Source organism: Filicampus tigris, chromosome 17 (assembly GCF_054856515.1).
Source record: "Filicampus tigris isolate MCC_2025a chromosome 17, RoL_Ftig_1.0, whole genome shotgun sequence".
NCBI lineage: Eukaryota > Metazoa > Chordata > Actinopteri > Syngnathiformes > Syngnathidae > Filicampus > Filicampus tigris.
The window spans coordinates 2,152,501-2,170,000 of NC_141233.1; the positions used below are offsets into that span (position 1 = coordinate 2,152,501).

The 17,500-nt window shown below is 40.4% G+C and overlaps 1 protein-coding gene across 1 annotated transcript in view; it reads right to left on the reverse strand.

Moving 5' to 3' along the window:
* The window catches only part of robo3 (roundabout, axon guidance receptor, homolog 3 (Drosophila)), a 100,556-nt gene that overhangs the window by 2,122 nt on the left and 80,934 nt on the right, over positions 1 to 17,500 (reverse strand). The window contains exons 20-26 of the mRNA XM_086012482.1: positions 17,329 to 17,500; positions 15,934 to 16,081; positions 11,385 to 11,591; positions 7,943 to 8,115; positions 7,624 to 7,731; positions 7,047 to 7,214; positions 3,660 to 3,811 (exon numbers count right to left, since the gene is read on the reverse strand). The exon at positions 17,329 to 17,500 is cut by the window's right edge and continues 110 nt beyond it. Coding sequence (XP_085868608.1) covers positions 3,660 to 3,811; positions 7,047 to 7,214; positions 7,624 to 7,731; positions 7,943 to 8,115; positions 11,385 to 11,591; positions 15,934 to 16,081; positions 17,329 to 17,500 — 1,128 coding nt within the window. The remainder of the gene's footprint in view (positions 1 to 3,659; positions 3,812 to 7,046; positions 7,215 to 7,623; positions 7,732 to 7,942; positions 8,116 to 11,384; positions 11,592 to 15,933; positions 16,082 to 17,328) is intronic.

Here is a 17,500-nt window from a genome sequence, read left to right on the forward strand (position 1 = left end):
AGTGATCGGAACATATTACTCCAGTCCTAAAGGCTTTACACTGGCTCCCAATTAACTCTAGAATAGATTTGAAAATTTTGGTCTATAAACTACTGGTCTATAAATCATTGAATGGTTTGGATCCTGAATACATGAATGAAATGCTGATTGAATACAAGCCCTGTAGGGCTCTGAGATCTACAGACTTGGGTCAATTAGCGGAGCTCAAAGTTCATGGTAAACATGGTGAAGCCGCATTCAGCTGTTATGCTGCACACAAATGAAATAAGAGGCAGTAAAGTCAGCCCCGAGTGTAAATGCTTTCAAATCCAGGTTAAAAACTTTGCTTTTTTTCTCATACCTTTGAATAAGGTACACTAAAGAATTTTAAATCATTCTTTTCTTTTATATATTTGAGAAACTCACTTTTATCTCTTTACTTTTAAATGTTTTAAAAGGTTTCTGTTAATGTATTTAAATGCTGTCAATGTACATTCTAGTAATTTTTGTTAGCTACTTTTGTTTTCTTTGCTTTGTTTTGAATGTTGTTAACTTTTTAAATGCTTGTAGGTGTTGTGTCTTTGCTTGTGAGAAGCACATTGAATGAAAGTGATTGAGTATGATTATGCTATACTTGGGGTGGGCGATATGGCAAAAATATATCACGATTTTTTGAAAATAAAATCATGATCACGATTTTATCACAATTCTTTTTTACATCATTTTTTTAAGACTAATTTGCACATTTCTGACCATAGTTACTTCTTTACACTACTTGCTTGTTTTTTCATATGGAGTGCCCTTGTTAATAAATGACTGTGTTACCGTGGGTTGCGTTATCTTGGAGCTAGCGGCTGCCTCTGGCTACCGTGTGTCTGATCTCCGTTTGCTTTGGCTGTCGGCGCTGACGTCCGAACAGAGTCTCTGCAAACTTTGCAAATAACTGGTTTGCGCTCTCTCCTCCGAGTAAAAGCCAAACCAAATCAACACTATGGATGTGGAGTTTCTTTTCGGGACCAACTCTGCTTCGTGGTGACTTTCCGCTATACAAACAAACAGTGAGGCGGGGAGTGTCACGTAAGGTGCATTGTGCGAGCTGTGATTGGTTGGTCGGGTATACGTGTCAGTAGACGATCAAACGATTTTTCGGCTTTAAGAGATCGTGAACACGTTAAACCGCACAACGATCTAATATCATCATATCACCCATCACTATGCTATACAAAATGAAACTGCCTTGTCTTGCCTTTGGGATGACAGCGAACTGGGATGATGATGAGGCCTGCTCTCTGGTCTAACATCAGTGACCTCTAACCACACACATTTTTCTCAAGTTGAATAGCAAAGCTTCTCCGACACACTCCAACATTGTACTTACTGGCAGAAGAGCGGGAGTTGTTATAGCAGCATCGGAGGACCAACTACATTTTCTCTCATTTGCACTTTCTTGGTGCAGTGATCAGTTGTATTGTTTCATATATCACTTGTATTGTTTTATAGTCATAGGAGAATGACTCATAAATACTGTACACCAGAGGTGGGCATACCGTCAGAATGACGGACCGGTCCGTGACGACGGATGAATGACGGAACACTTTTAAAAAATGACAGACTCAGCACTGATGGAGTTGCATTTTCGTCTGTTAAAGTAATGGTCACCAGCCGCCGCCAGTGACGGACCGTCAGTCCGTCATTGACGGACGCCCGTTTTACTGACGTGTTTTGGGGGGACCGACTGACAGACCAATGGACCTCTGACGGGCGGACTGACCAACTGACTGATTACAATTCGAAAAAATGACGGACTGACGAATGACCAGCAAAACTTTGTAAAATGCCCACCTCTGCTTTATACATCAACGCTGCAGATGTCCCCGGTCTGACTAAATAGCCTAGGGACAGCAACACCTCCCCGTCTCTGAGTCAAAGGGCAAAAGATGTAAGTCCATAACATACCAGGAAGGAGGAGGTAACCTAACCCAGACTTCCTGTGAAAACACCCCAAACCTAATTGCGATGAAGGTTGCGCTTTCATGTTCCCAGCAAGGCACAAAGAGGCGGCCAGTAAGGATCTGTTAAAGGGCTGAGGTGTTCCTCACTGCTCCATGGGAGATGACCTGAGCAACAGCAGACGTATAAGGGAGCCCTGTCTTTGTGTGTATGTGACTTGTTTTGCTCCATTCCTATACCAGATGTGAGTTGGGGCCAGCAGGGACTGACCTGTGACAGGCCATCCTTTTTCTTCCTGCATACACAGGCAGCTGTATGGTGATACCTTAAGTGACAGCATAAAACTTTACAGCTCCACCCCTAAAAAGATCATCAAAATGACTACACTTCCCCTTCCTCATAAAAAGCCATGCTTGGCCTGCATTTATTTGGTGTTGCTCAATTTCAGTTTGGAGCTGTTGAACGGAAACAAGAGAAATGAAACGGATGCTACTATGCTAAGGAAACTTTTATTTTAAGGCTGAATCAAAGTTAATTGCATGATTTTTCTCACGTTGGATCGACGACACAAATACGACTACGAATCACCTTCTCAAGTGTTCACCTTGTTTCTTCACCACAATAGGGATTACTTACTGTTTGTGACTCTGACTGCCAGGATTGACTACCCACTGTTATCTACATGAACCGTATGCCAAAAGTATACATTCTGCAAGATGTGCCGAACAGTGCAGCCTCACAAACACGGAATCCCGCAGAGCCTTCCATTCAGTGGGCACAGCTTGGTAAGCCATAAAAGACATTGGCTTGTGGTGCGAGAACCTGCAGGGGATGCATTTAAAAGGAGCGCTCGGACAGTGAAATGTTCTCCCAGGAGTGGACAAACACAGCATTGTTTCTTACTGTGCAGCCTCACTTGAGTCGACGGTCAAATTAGATACGATGTACTGTGAACGTTGAAAATGTGTGTGTGACAATTGGTGGATGTCGCAAATTGTCTTGTACCCAGCAGGGTTAGCCCAGCTCTGGATTTTTAATTATCGTCAGTTTTTAATTCATTTGGACTTTTGCTTTTTAAATTCAGTTACTTTTAATTAGTTTTTAGAGCACAGTAGTTAGTATTTAATAGTTTTTATTTTTCCAAAAAGCTTTGTTTTAATTAGGTTTTTTTTAGTTTTAGTATGAGTTTTTTTTTTTTGCTTTAATATATGAGGCACTTGAGTGAGTGAGTTAAAAAAGAAAAAAAAAAAATCGTCCAGTATTGTGTCATCAAGTAATTTAAACTACAGTTCTCAATCTACTGTTTGACCTTCCTTTTTCTGTGCGGACATACAGCAGTACATTAATAAATCCCTTTAAAATGAACCCCAAAAGCTGTATGATGATATCTGACAAAAATTAAAACGAAGCATACAGTATTTTACTCGAATTATAGTTAGTTATAGTTAGTTTTGATGTAGGTTCCGTTATGTTTTCATTTTTATTTTGTAAGCATTTTTATTTTTATTTCAGTTCCTTAACAAATATGTTTTTTCAATTATATTTTTACCTGTTTCGTTGTTTGTTTCGTTACCTATAATAAACTTAGTGCCCAGTAAAATATTACGTGTGTCTTATGCAGCATAAACCAATGAATTTCTTTAATGACGGATTAGATGTTTTTTTTTTTTTCTGGAGCTCATAATGACTTATGATGCTTCAATTATTGACGAGACATGATCGTATCCTACCTCACTGCTCTTCCTGGCCGCATTGATCCCCCGGGAGCCTGTTGAGCCCCGGGACGAGGAGCTTCCTGTGGTCGAACAATTACTGGACATCTGATTCCTGGAAAGGTAACCGGCTTTACCACCGTACAGCATCAGCTCCTCGCCCTGTGCAGCTATAGAATAGAGTAAAGATTTTTTTTTTTCTTTTTAGAAACGGCTATAGAGTGGCTAGACCAGGGGTCGGCAACCTTTCACACTCAAAGAGCCATTTCGACCCGGTTTAAACCGAAAAGAAAGCACTGGGAGCCGCAAACACTTGGCGACATTAACCTCCAAAAAACGCCAGCTTGTTTGAGTTCTCAGGCACCTCTTTGTTCAAGTTGTATTAAACCTTATATTACTATTGCACAATCACGTCCACATATTACGACCAACAAAATACATTCAATCAGGAATTTGACGCTTTAATTGATTAAAAAAGTACAGTTACAACGCCTTCACAAAACGCCTTCTTTCTAGTTTAAAGCCATGAGTGATGCAGTAAATAAACAATGTTCCAACTAAGGTGCATATTAAAGTGAAACGGAGACATACCTCATGACACATGCGAAGGGGTCTTTTTGCAACAAAGCATCTCATCGAGCCATATTAAACAATCCAACTTAATCCAGCAAACCTTACTATTTTCTGTCGTTATTGTCCCCCCCAAAAAAGGTCGCATTCAGCAGATGCAGTACACGTCATCATGTTGCACACAGCTCCGTCGTGCTTTATTTGAGTCTTTGCATTCCATCGCTTTAAAATTGGCTAGAATTGCATAAAAATTACAGACGAAGTAGGGACGGAGAAAGAAGTTAAAAACTTACTTACTAAGAAGACATAATGCACGTTTTTGAGACAAATAACATACACTTCAATCGGACACTTATAATTTAGTTTCCCAAGCCACGCAGAGCCGCAGCATATGGATGAAAGCGCCGCGGGTTGCCGACCCCTGGGCTAGACCTTGTTTAAATTAGGTTGCTATATCTACTGCAGCAATGAGGAGTTTAAGTTTTTTCAAACAAGAGGCCCTTTTATTACAAAGTATCATCGCTAAGTAATGTATTGCAGAGTGCACTTACTGTTTTTAACACATGCCTGTTCAAGTCTGGTCAAGTCAAAAATTTGACAGCCACTTGCATTCTATATGTTTTCATGCTTTTATTGGGGAGACAATATAAACATTCAAAATGCAGGGTGGAAAAGGAACCAGTAGGGTAATCAGGGTCCTCGGTCAACCAACCTTGAGTCCAATCAATGTCAAGTCAACTCGCACCAGCTTTGAGTTTTCTATTCTAATGAATTATTGCCTGATGTGAGCCAACCATGCGTCCCGGAAAAGAGCTCTCGAAATACCTTCAGTTAAGAATTGCTAATTGGCATGAAAGAGACACTAAAGTACATGGTGTGTAGCTCTGATGCCTCATTTTGTTTTTGTTCACTATCTGCCAAACTGTACCTTGTTGCGAAGTGAGTTGTGTTGAGTTCCCTGCCACCATACAGTGTTCAAATTTAAATATTTTGCCTTTCGAGTCAAAGCCACAGAAATTGTCCGAAAGTCACCTCGCATCTTAGTCAAGTCTCTGGCCTGTGCTTACCTCTCTGTTGACAAATCAAAATTGAAAAAGTAAAACATTTAAAAGGAACGGACGTCACTGGAGGGAATCACTGAGGAAGCCACTACTGGCCCCAAGTTTGCAAAAGAGCACCTGGATGTTCCACAGCACAACTGGCAAACTTTTGTGTGGACAGATGAGAGTCCTGACCTGAAACCGATTGAGATGCCGTGGGAGGCCCTCAAGAGAGCGATTCACACCAGTCAACCAAGAATTGTTGCAGTTTTGCAAAAAGGAAGGATCAAAAATTCCTCGTGACCGTTGCGCAGGTCTGATTTACAGAGGTGGGAATTCCGTGGCTGGGACGGAACGGTTCGGACAGACGCCCATTTTGTGGACGGTCGGACGAGAACTCTTTTAAAAAGGACAGAGGTAGGTTTTCGCCCGTCCCTCTAATCGTCCCTAACCGGGTCAAGTATCGGCTGACGTGTTGTGTTGGGTTCCCTTAACGTAACATTAAAGCCAGAAGCCCCTCGTGAGACATCTCTCTAAAACCTACGGTCGTCTTTGGAGTCACTCTTGAAAAACGGACATTTTCATCACCTTCAAAATATCTAATATCTCAGCCCCTGTAGCAGATAGAAACGTAATTCCAAAAGAATTTGATCTTAGACGTGGCTTTCACACAGGCATGAGTTTACTGTTTCAATCAAAGATGCAAGTGAAGCATTATTTTTAATTTTTAAAAATCGAGTGGTAATTACCATGCTGTATTCTCTTACAAAGACGTTGAAATCGTCACGATCGTTGTCTACGAACATATATCTTAACCATGCATCATGTTTGGGTGGTTTCACGGCTTTAAAGTCCGTGAGCGTGTCGTCTATATCACTCCCATGACTTATAGCAGAGCTACCGCGATTGACGGCCTCCGCCATTACTCCTCGAAAAAATTTCAGATATGCTCCGACAACTCACGACACAGTCACATGTACATTCTGATACATTTCATTAGCTAAGACACCGAGAATTGGATTAAAAAAAAAAGAAAATGACGTACACGCTCTCCGGCTTTAAAGGGAGAAACACACAACAGCGCTCCTGGCTTTAGTGGTAGAAACGTGATTATGTGTTCCCATGCTTAATGGTTGAAAAAGCAAGACTGCCTTGATAAGCCTGCACAACACTGGAGTGCTCTTTTTCATGTGCGTTCCCTCCCTGCAGTATTGTTCTCACAAGCATAGTCTGCCCTCTAGTGAACGCCCATTTCACTGACGAGCGGAAAAAAAAACCCACTGAAAGCTATGACCCGGAAATGGAAGATGTTCGTTCTCCTCCTAAAATAACATTGCCTTATTCTGCAATAATTATTTTCATTGTGAAATAACACAATAAAAAGTGAAAATGTACAACAAAACCCAATAGTATTGTGTTATTACGCAATATTAAATGTTCTCGTGATGTCCCCTGGTTTGCTCCAGCCCGCATCATCATCACATCACGACAGTGGCTTCTGGCAGCTAAAGCGTAGGGTACCTAGGTCGTGGACGCAGGACGGACTGGCAAAAAAGGGTCAAGTGCCCAGCTCTGCTGATTTGCAACCAAATGAAACGTTTGGCTGAGGTTATTGCAACCAAAGGAGGCTCGATCACTTAAAAGTTTCAAAGCTTCAGATTATCTTTCCACCCTGCAATATGATGTTTACATGTGTTAATTAAAATAGAAACAAATGTCTTGTTTCTTATTGTATGCAAGCATTTATTAAGCCAAATTTGATGTAGCTATGTCACACACTGAAACATTATCTTACTTTCAGCGTGTCTTTGTCTTGAGCCTTTGCGTTGGTGGCTGCCACTGTTGTATTCGCTCCTCTCCAGGGAAGATAAAGAGCCATTGGCCATTTTACTGGCCTCCGTGCACTTGTGGGACCCCTGCAAGTTGTCCTCCTCTGGGGGTGGTTCTGGAGGTGGAGGCAGGTCTGAGGAGAGAATCGTGTAGATAAGTATAGACTTAAAAACAAAAAAGGTAATTAGTATAAGGTTTGTGAGGGTTTTGTGCAACAACATTGGCTGTTGTTTTGATTTTCTTACCCAAGAACACCGGAGCCTAATTAAAGTCTTTATCTTAAGAAAACAGGGACACTTAAATTAATTGCTGCAATCTGATTTACATTTATTACCAAATTGTGTTTTACCACTTGCAAAGTAACTGGAACTGACAAAAGTATATGAGATTCAAATGAGAACTTTTTACCAACCACAGTTTGACTTTATACGAGAGGAAAACCACCTCAGTACATATCAGCTGCATGAACTACTTATACTGTATATATAACTATATATACTGTATCCAGCGTTCAGTCGATCAATAGAAAAAAAAAATCCTACCTCCTTGTATTTCTCTCCTGTATACAGAATTCTTGGAAGCCTTTTTTTTTACTCGAACTTTTTGGGTCAGCGGAGAGCATGTATCCACTGGTGATGAACGGCTGTGTACTGAATGAGAAAAGCACAAGAAAAATCAGATCATGAGTAAAAAAATTTTTTTTCGTCCTCCACTCCAATAAAATGGAAGAAATAAATGTTTTGGCTTCTGGCATTAGAAGTAGGGAATGTAAACTTTGACGTAATCTGCCTGTCTGATTACTTTATGAACTTTGCTGCTTTGTGTGTGTGCACTCTACTGTATGTCCCCTTGTGACTTTACCAGGTGTAGTTGTATTGATGCTGTCTTCATTCTGGCCCTGGTTATGGAGGCAGCGCTGTGTGTGACTTTGGCACTGCAGCGGTCCAACCTCCGATGAGCCAAGATGATGCTGGCTGGAGAGTGGTGCACTTGGTGCCTGGGGAACTGGCACTGGACCGCATGGCAACCTTTTGCTGTCAAGGCAACATGTAAGGGGACTGAGCAAGTGAACAGAATCTGACACTACACTTCACTTTATCATGCGGTTAAAGTCTAACAGAATAACCAGATGTTTTCATTTCTATGTATATCCTTCTAACCTACTTGTTTCTATAAATGACTGTACATGTTATACATTAACGGTGGACCCTGTTTTGAAATTAGTGGCCTTTTTTTGTTGAAGCACAAATACATTAAAGGACGTCCACAGGACAGCAACTTTTTATATAGATAGTAGGGATCACGCTGATGGTGCAGTTAAAACCAGTGTTGCAACAGTTACATTGAAAAAGTAACACGTAATTTACTGATTACTTGCTTTATTTTAAAGCAAAATATTAGTAAAGTAACTAAGATGGATTACAAGTTACTTAAAGAGTTACATCCAGCAGATACCGGCAACCCATCTAAACACCCGGTTTTGCCACTTAACTCATTCACTGCCAGCCATTTTCAGACCCTCTTTTACCCTAACGTTTGAAAAAAATTGAGAAAATATTAATAAATTCCTGGGATTGAATGGCTGGACTGTGAAAAGACAAGTAAATTTGTCAATGGCAGTCAAAAAGTTAATTGGAAGTTTGTTTTTAACAGTAACTTTTCAGAATAAAGTTTGTTTTTTTATTAAAAATAAAATAAATCCAACCCTTTTGACTTATGTATGATTACTTTATTACAAAACTTACTTTACTTTACTTTATTACTATTAAATTACTTTAATTTAAAAAACAATGAGTCTTTTCAGGATTTCACTAAACATAAATTTGCTCCTTTTTTTAACTAAAATAAAATAAAAACTGTCTTTCTAGACTTCACTGAACAAAAAACATGTTTTAAATCTAAAAGTCTTTTGTACTTGACATATTTAACTTTAATGTTGTAATGGCAAACGTTAATAATGCATACAAGTACACGGTCACACAATCTGGTGTGCTTTTAAATGCATTATGCCCTGCGATACATTTCTTTTTTTTATTGACGTAGGGTTATTGAAGCTATGTAACACTCTGTTGACAGCACAGACGCAGACATAATATTTTTGTTCTCAGCTGACACAAACTCAAAATGGTGACAATACTCCTCGAAAAGGAGAATCTCTCTGCTTCTGCCTGCTGATTATGAACACGTGAGAAGTCAATGCACTGATAAGGATGATGCTCCCTCAAACGGAAATGTCAATTTGAATACTCCGACAATGCATTTCATTATGTTCAATACCTGAGTTCCCCTTTCTTATGTGTTCTATAATGCATTGTAATGTGTTTTGTGACTTTAGTGAGTACTATAGTGTTAGGTCAGATGTCCTTCTGTATTTTGTTAATCATTAAGTAGCAGAGCTGGACATCGCCTAACCGACACCGAGTTCCTGTCTGCATATTCAAACGACCCACGTGGTCCCAGTCGGTCCGAGACTTTACCGGTACCACGTCACACGCAGATGCCCCCACTCCTGACACGTGGCCAAGTAAGGAAAAAATAAAAAAAATAAGACAGTGTTGTGCAACTTGCGGTCCCACAGACGAAATGACATGTGCCCTATATTCTTTTTATTTCACTGATCACCACGCTGTGTGTGTGTGTGTATGTGTCTGTTGTTTGTGTTTGATATTTTATCTTTGTGTGGCAGCGTGTCTGCTTGTGCGGCACCTGCGTGTGACATGAAGATTGCGTTCTCAACGCCGATTGGCTGTCGCCGACGAGGAGTGGACCGGGACCACGCGGGCGATTAACTCATTCACTGCTATTGACGTATTTATTTGTCTTTTCACATTCAATCCCAGGAGTTTACTTATGTTTTTTTTTTTCAATTTTTTTCAAACGTTAGGGTAAAAGAGGGTCTGAATATGTCTGGCATTGACTGAGTCAAACATGCAGGATGGAACGTGGTGGCGGTTCAGCAATGCCCAGCTCTGTTAATTAGTTTTACATTGCAATACATGCATGAGGGAGGCATCTTGGTTGAGAAGAGTGTGCTAATTATACAAGTCTTGTCAATTCTTTCTCACTGCTGCTTCTTGCAGGTGGTAAACTGCAACTGCCTGAGGTAGTAAAACATGCTATTCTCTCAAATACTGATGTTATTCTCATAGTGAAGCAAATATATTCTACATAATAACATAAACTGATATTAGAAAATAAACTGTGGTCTGATTCCTTGCGTTGAAAAAGTAGTACATTAGTCATTTTACTAAAAAATGTGCATATCTTAATCAAATTAACTAATTCAATTTCAATGGCGTATACAGGTTTGATATTTACCCACGTCAGTAAAGCAAAGCCAGTGGACAAATTGGAAATGTCCACTTAGCTCAGGAAGTAGCACAAATGTAACACAGATGTACGTATTTTGGTTTAGGTCAGCTTAGTGGTGGGCGAAAAAAAATATTGATATTTTTTCAAAAAACTCGATAATGATAATTTGACGATATTCTCCAAAAAGTATTTTAGTTCTGCACTTGCTTCACAGACCAATTGTGGATAGACAGCGTTTGTGAACAACATCAGTTTTACATTGCTAAATACAGCTTCTGCAAAACAATTATATTGTACGACAATATTTAACAATAAAAAACAAAAAATTATATATAGACTTACATTGATTTTTGGAAATATTTATGTCATTTAAATGTCTCTGCTGTTATTCCATAATGATATCCATATGTGTGTGCGTGAGTGTGTGCGTGCGTTTATATTTGTTGGTTCAACTCGGCGACTGTTTTGTGAGTGTGCGTGTTCAAGCTTTTGTTTAGCGTGCTTGCGCGGTCGCTAAGTTTTCCTCGTAATCATATGGCTTGTGGTGCAACAGAATTGCTCATCACGGTGACCGTTTTGGCACATCTAAAAATGTTGTTCCCACCGACGTCAGTCAACTCCAAACCATTTACAGACTACGGACGACGTGGACTCGCGCCTCGCTATGAATATCCGCTCGACACTCCTCCAGGAAATGTGGAGGAAACAGCTTCGCTGCAGTGCGGACAGAGTCACGTGACCGGGTCCTGCCCGCTGATTCGGCGACTGATTACCACGTCCCGCTCCTCCGCTGTCAATGCACACTGATTTTTCAGCATTTCTTCATACTTTGCGGCCGTCGACTGACTCGAGTCAGAGGCAGTATTAATACTCAATAATGTAAAATTACACATCGTGAAAGCAAGATTGACAATGATATCGATAACAATATATATCGCCCACCGCTAGGTCAGCTACCAAATCAGTCATTGCACACACACCGCACACATACCGCGACAGCTGATTTTCCTCTTGCTGGCGCCGCAGGTCATGGGATGCTTGCGTCTCCTCATTGGGAGATGGGGTAAGCGTAGCGGTGGACTGGTGACTGTAGGAAGTGGCCGGAGAAGAGGCGTTGTTCCTGTGCGAGTGGATGTCTTCACAGCCCTCCATCAGGTACGTCCTCTCGGGGAGGGGGGGGCACCACTCTTCTTCTGAGCTACAAGCAAAAGGAAAGGATTCAGTCGGATGACAAAAATAGGTAGTTGTTTCCAATGTGAATTTAGACCCATTTGATTGTTTCCTGACTAACGTTCTGTGTTGCCTTCTCTGTGGTGAGATTGTGGTCTAAAGTCCAAATAGTGAATGATAGTTTTGCTGTGGGGTAGAAGCGACAAGTACGGGTAAGTTTTATTGCGTTTCTCCATTGGAAGAATGAGCGAAAGATAACGATCATAGCCAAGGTAATGCAGCTACTGCCAGAGACTTCAGGCCCATTTTAGTTTCAATTCATGTACCAGTTTGAAGGGACAGTAATTTGAAATGATACTTTAGCTGTGAACAGAAGTGGGCAGAGTGGCTAAAAATTGTACTCCAATAAGACTACTGTTTCCTTCATGAAAATATGATTTAAATAAAAGTAAAAAATAGTCCTCTAAATATTTACTTAAGAATAAATAGGTAAAAAATGACTCTAGTACTGACTTCCTACTGATTTATTATTTTTTTAATCACAGCCACGTCCAACACAAAAAATATTAGCAGGAATTAGCGACTTCAGACACTGCCCAACAATATCACTTTAACTAGAACAATACATCAAATCTTACTAAAATTATGTAATTAAGGCCAATTTCGCCACAAGAAATTGTCTTAAATTAACATTCTTTACTCATAGTCATGAAAGTGCACAATCATCTCAGCGATAGAGATGATTAATTTGTGACACAACAAGCTATGTTGGATAATGGATGGATGGACATATCCATGACAAGACTTCAGCTTCAATCGCAGTCTCATTTGTAAAAGATGATGTCGAGGAGCGAACTGATTTCTCCAAACATTTGTCCCGCCCTGCGAAGACAAACCAGTATATTTGGCCATTGATGCTGACTTCGCACAATGGCTAGCAGCAATTGTAAGTGCATCACTGTGAAATATTAGCGAATTATCATTTTGTTTTATCATTATTTTAACATTATCAGTTGTTCTCTGTGTTTTCCTTGTAGTGTGATACTAGTGGTGTGTGTTTTAATTACTTGCTGTGCATCATATTCTTGTACACTAAGATAAGTGTTTTGTGTAGTGAAATCGCAGTTCATTCACCGGTTACATTAAAGGGATGGTTGGGTCGGGATGGGAATGTTTTCACTAACAAGTTCATTTTATATATTTTTTGGAAAATGTCAGGAAAATGAAAAGAGTTGTCATTTTCCATTTTATCAATAAATTTGGGAGAAATTAGGAAATAAGTGACTCCATGAATAATGCCTCTTGTTAATGAGGAGAATGGCCGCGCCCCCTACCGTTCTATCCATGTTCGGTCGGAGTCACTGGAGGAACCAATTTCTAACCCTCCATTGGAAATCATTGTACTTTCATTGCTTATAACGTCAAAAAACGGTGATCAATTGGCACCAAAATTAATGTGGACATCCCTACTAATCACCACTTCAACATATCAAAAGGATTAACCTCTCCGTGGCTGATTTATATGAGAATGAGGAAATGTGGAAGTAGATAGACTACGTAGATTTATGCTGGGACAAGCACACACTGCTTCTTTGCTAAAAAAAAAAAACACTGCTTCTTTGATGATCACGGTTAGGATGGGTGAGCCTTTAAACACCAGTCAGGATATTTACAGAGACTGAAGTGGGAATGAGGAGACGTGCACATTTATTTGGATGAGGAATGGCCCCAGCTTTTCGACCTACAACACGCCGTCATATTTGGAACGTAACAGCCGAAATGGTGAGTTGCAATGCGGCCACACTTGACTGAAAGCACATGCCGCTCCTCAAGACAGCCCCGGTTCGATGAGGTATTTTTCTGAAATCGACGCCGACTCACACCTTGTGCCGAAGCTGGCGGCTTCAAGCGGTGTCGGACAATGCACTTGGGTTGCCAACTGTCCCGTATTAGCCGGGACGTCCCGTATATTGGGCTAATTTGGTTTGTCCCATACGGGAGCTTAAATGTCCCGTATATTGACCATCAACTCTTGCAAATACAGAAAACTGCAATCTACCAATCCTGTAATATAAGATGCTTTTAGTAAAGCTTTGGGTGGCGATCGCTTGTCAATAACGACTGACACAGACAGGTTGGCAGCTCAATGTCTTTTACTTGTATACTTGCTCGAACATACATTGCTGGTTCTTAAACAGTGATAGCACATTACAGCGCTCTTAATGGAGACTCTCGGTACTACACATGACAGATCGTAGATCAGATAAAGCGTCAATCTCAGAACAAGCGACAATCACTCCACCTGTCATGTGAGGACTTCTCTCTGGCTGCGCAAAATGACAGAAGACTGTTGAGTCAGTCAAAAGCAGCCAGAAATATCCATAGAAAAAATTAATTTGGTGAGTCACACTCCTATTTTACATTTCTGATTTCTTACACCCATTTTTGATGAAAAGAGCCAAATTGTGGTTTCATATGGGGTAACATATCATCGCTGTCCTGTGAAAAACTTAATTTTTTTCTTATTTTACGTGAATGTGGTTTCCGCATTAATGTGAAAATTAGAAAAAAAAACCAAATTCATACATCATGCTCACACCACTGTGGCACCGTGCACCTGTCCCTTATTTAGGAGTGACAAAGTTGGCAACCCGACAATGCACGCGACTGCTTGGGAGGCAACGTCGCGACATGAAGACGCAGGCTGGAGTGACAGTAAGGAGCTAATGTTGTTGTGCTAACACCTTTTGTTTTAACGGCCTGAAGCTAGTTGTTGCTATTAGCTGTGCCGTCATCCTACTGTTAGTCGGGGAGGGAAGGGGTGGGAATAAAGATCCATGCTTGCCTGATTGCTTGCCCGCTACCAGTCACCGTCTGCCTTCTGAGAGTTGACACGAGTTTAGCGTAGCTAAATGTCCGAAATATAACCAGTTGGTGTTCATTTGCGCATTCATGCTCTAGTCCGCTTCAGCCTGTGTAAGTGGAGAAGCGATCGCCATTTTTGATTTTGTGGAGGTGATCATGATGAGCTCACATTATGTCAATAAATCCAAACTATTGTGCAGAACACTTTTATACTTTCACAGGTTGAAGTGGACAAGAGTAGTAATGTGCATTTGCATTTTGGTGGCGATCGGTCGCTGTTTTAGAACTGACAACTGACAGAACTGACAAAGCGAGCAATATTACCACGCTTGCCTCCCTCCTGTGACGTAGATCGCCGAGACCGAAAGAATAACAAGCCAAGCTCCAAAAGGGGGCGTGACAATTTGTCTTAAATCTAATCATAAAAAAGCCCTTAAATTACAACAGAGTCACGGCTCAGCTTTATAAAACAGGCTAACTGTGATTGGTCGGTCCCGGAGCCCTGGGGAGTTGTGATGTCAGTCGACAGAAATGACAAAATGAAATGGCTAAAAACGGGTGGATTTTGCTGCTTAACTCAAATTGCACAAATGCACTGAATCAGAATGCCGTGTTTCAACTAGTGGGCTTGCTGGGAACGTATTCTTGAAAAAAATATGTTTGTGTTGATTTCCACATTAAGGCCGGGAGCGCATATCTGCGTTTCTACCACTAAAGCCTGGAGCGCTGTTGCATGTTTCTACCTTTAAAACCGGGAGAGCGTATACGTCATTTTCTTTTTTTAATCCAATTCTCGGTCTCCTAGCCAATAAACTGCATCGGAATATACACGTGACGGTGTCTGGACTCCTCAGAGAATGTCGGTAATGTCTGCCAGTAATGGCGGACGCTGTCGAAGTGAAACAGACGACTCGACTTTGAATCAGTGGAACCAGTCGAACGGGATATATGGTTAGGATATATGTTTATAGACAATGACAATATTGGTGTCTTTGTAACAGAATAGAGGATGATATTTACTCGATTTTTAAAAATAGTGCTTCTCTTGCACTGATAAAAAATTAAGATATTTTTACATCTTCGATTGAAACAGTTATGATTAATAAACTCGGGCCAGTTTGAAAGCCACGTCTAAGCTTTCAATTTCTTTTGGTATGATGCTTCTATCTGCTCAAGGGGCTGAGATATTGATTATTTTCTAGGTGTTGAATTTGGGAAAACCTCAGGTTTTTGAGGGTGATTCCAAAGACAAACGTATGTAGTTTTTATAGAGATGTTTTAGCCAGGCTCTTTAGTCCTTAATGGGTTAAGCTCAAGAGAGCTCGAGAGCTCGAGAACTCGAGAGCTCGAGAGCCCGAGAGAGAGACAGAGACAGAGACAGAGAGACAGACAGAGACAGAGACAGAGAGACAGAGAGAGAGAGTTCTCTTTTCAGAACAAATAAATATAGTGTGGTATAGTCTGGTTGTAAAATACACATTTATTAAGCATTTATTTGTACTCACCCTATGTCCATGTCCTCATTCTCTGGAGGCTCCTCATCCTGGTCACACTGTTCCAACCCTCCAACTGGGGGAGGTGGGGGCAATGTCTCTATCCATGTTAGTGATGGTGTCTTAACAGCCTTACCCATGGCCTTCTGCTTTGGCTTACCTAGAAAACAGGCAGTGAGTGAGGAAACTCACCTACCAACAATGAAATATTATGCAGGTTACTCATCGATTTACACAGCTTTAAAACCATGCTGTAATATAATGTTAGTTCAAATTGTTAGTTCTCAAGGGGCGGGTTGAACTCTAGCATGGTGCAAATAACTTCCACGGGCTTTTACTGTAAACAGCCTTAAACATGAAAAATTCTACTGGGTCTTTTTATAGCATAATACTTCGGACTGTAAAAATAGTTGCAGTTGCACTTGTCTGAGTCTGTAATTTCCTAAAAAGCAGACAGACTATTTTGATTGCACTTTCCAAAAAAGAGATCAAAACCATTTAAGTCAAATTTTGTGTCTTTATGTTGCACATTTTTGAACATGCAGTTGTTGTCATGTTCATCCTCAGTTTGTTGGTGCTCTGACTCAGGCACTTTGAACATAGAAGTGTAGTTGTGTTTAAAAATATGAGACAAAGGGTATACAATACATGTTTTCAAAGGCTATATTTAAACTGTATTTTCTTTATTGTTCTTAAATTTTATAAAAGTGGGTGATAATTTAGCGACCAATAAGAAAATGCGGGTCACAGTGTAACAAGTTGAGCGCCACCGTTTTAGACATCTTTAACACTGATTGGATTGATTTTACCATAGGAAATGATGATTTAGAGCGATAAAAAAATGTATATAATCTCACACAAATTAATGAAAAAAACAAAAAAAAACAAGAAAGAATTATGATGAAAGAAGAGAGAATTTGAGGATAAAGCGGTATAGCTAATGGATGGATGAATGGATAGTTGTAAGATCAATAAAATGTATACATTTGTTAATTAATGAACTTATAAATCTTTCATATACAATTATTAAACAGTTAGAAATGGCTTTCAACACTTCAGTCTTATTAAGCCTTGGGTTACTGTTTGGGAAGATCGACTACCACAAGAAGAAATACAATTTATGAGCTACCAACATTTAGAAATAATTCAGGGGCAAATCAGTTGAGCTCTGTGTAGGCTCACATAGCAGGCAGACTAATAGCGTACTGCAGTATTTGTATGAACAGGTTTAATTAATAATCCTAAACAATTAACAGACCCTTCAAAAGAGTAAAGTGGTGCCAAATTATTCTATTTCATTCTATGCTTTTCCCATGAAATGAAGAGCAATAACAGGTCAGATATGTGTTGTGTCCAATTCACGGTCACTGTGACAATGATAGAAAAGCAAGTCTCTTTTGCCCTCACCATTGCAGCGATCTGGTTGAGCATACTGAGCTCCAGACGGTCCCGGCTGGGCGATCCAGTGGCCATCATCTTGTTGCTCGCCACCATGGGGCGGGCTCTGCATTTGGTTTGAAAAGGGCATGATGGAGGTGGAGGCATAGGGAGTGGTTGAGGTGTGCTGGGCGTAGGCGAA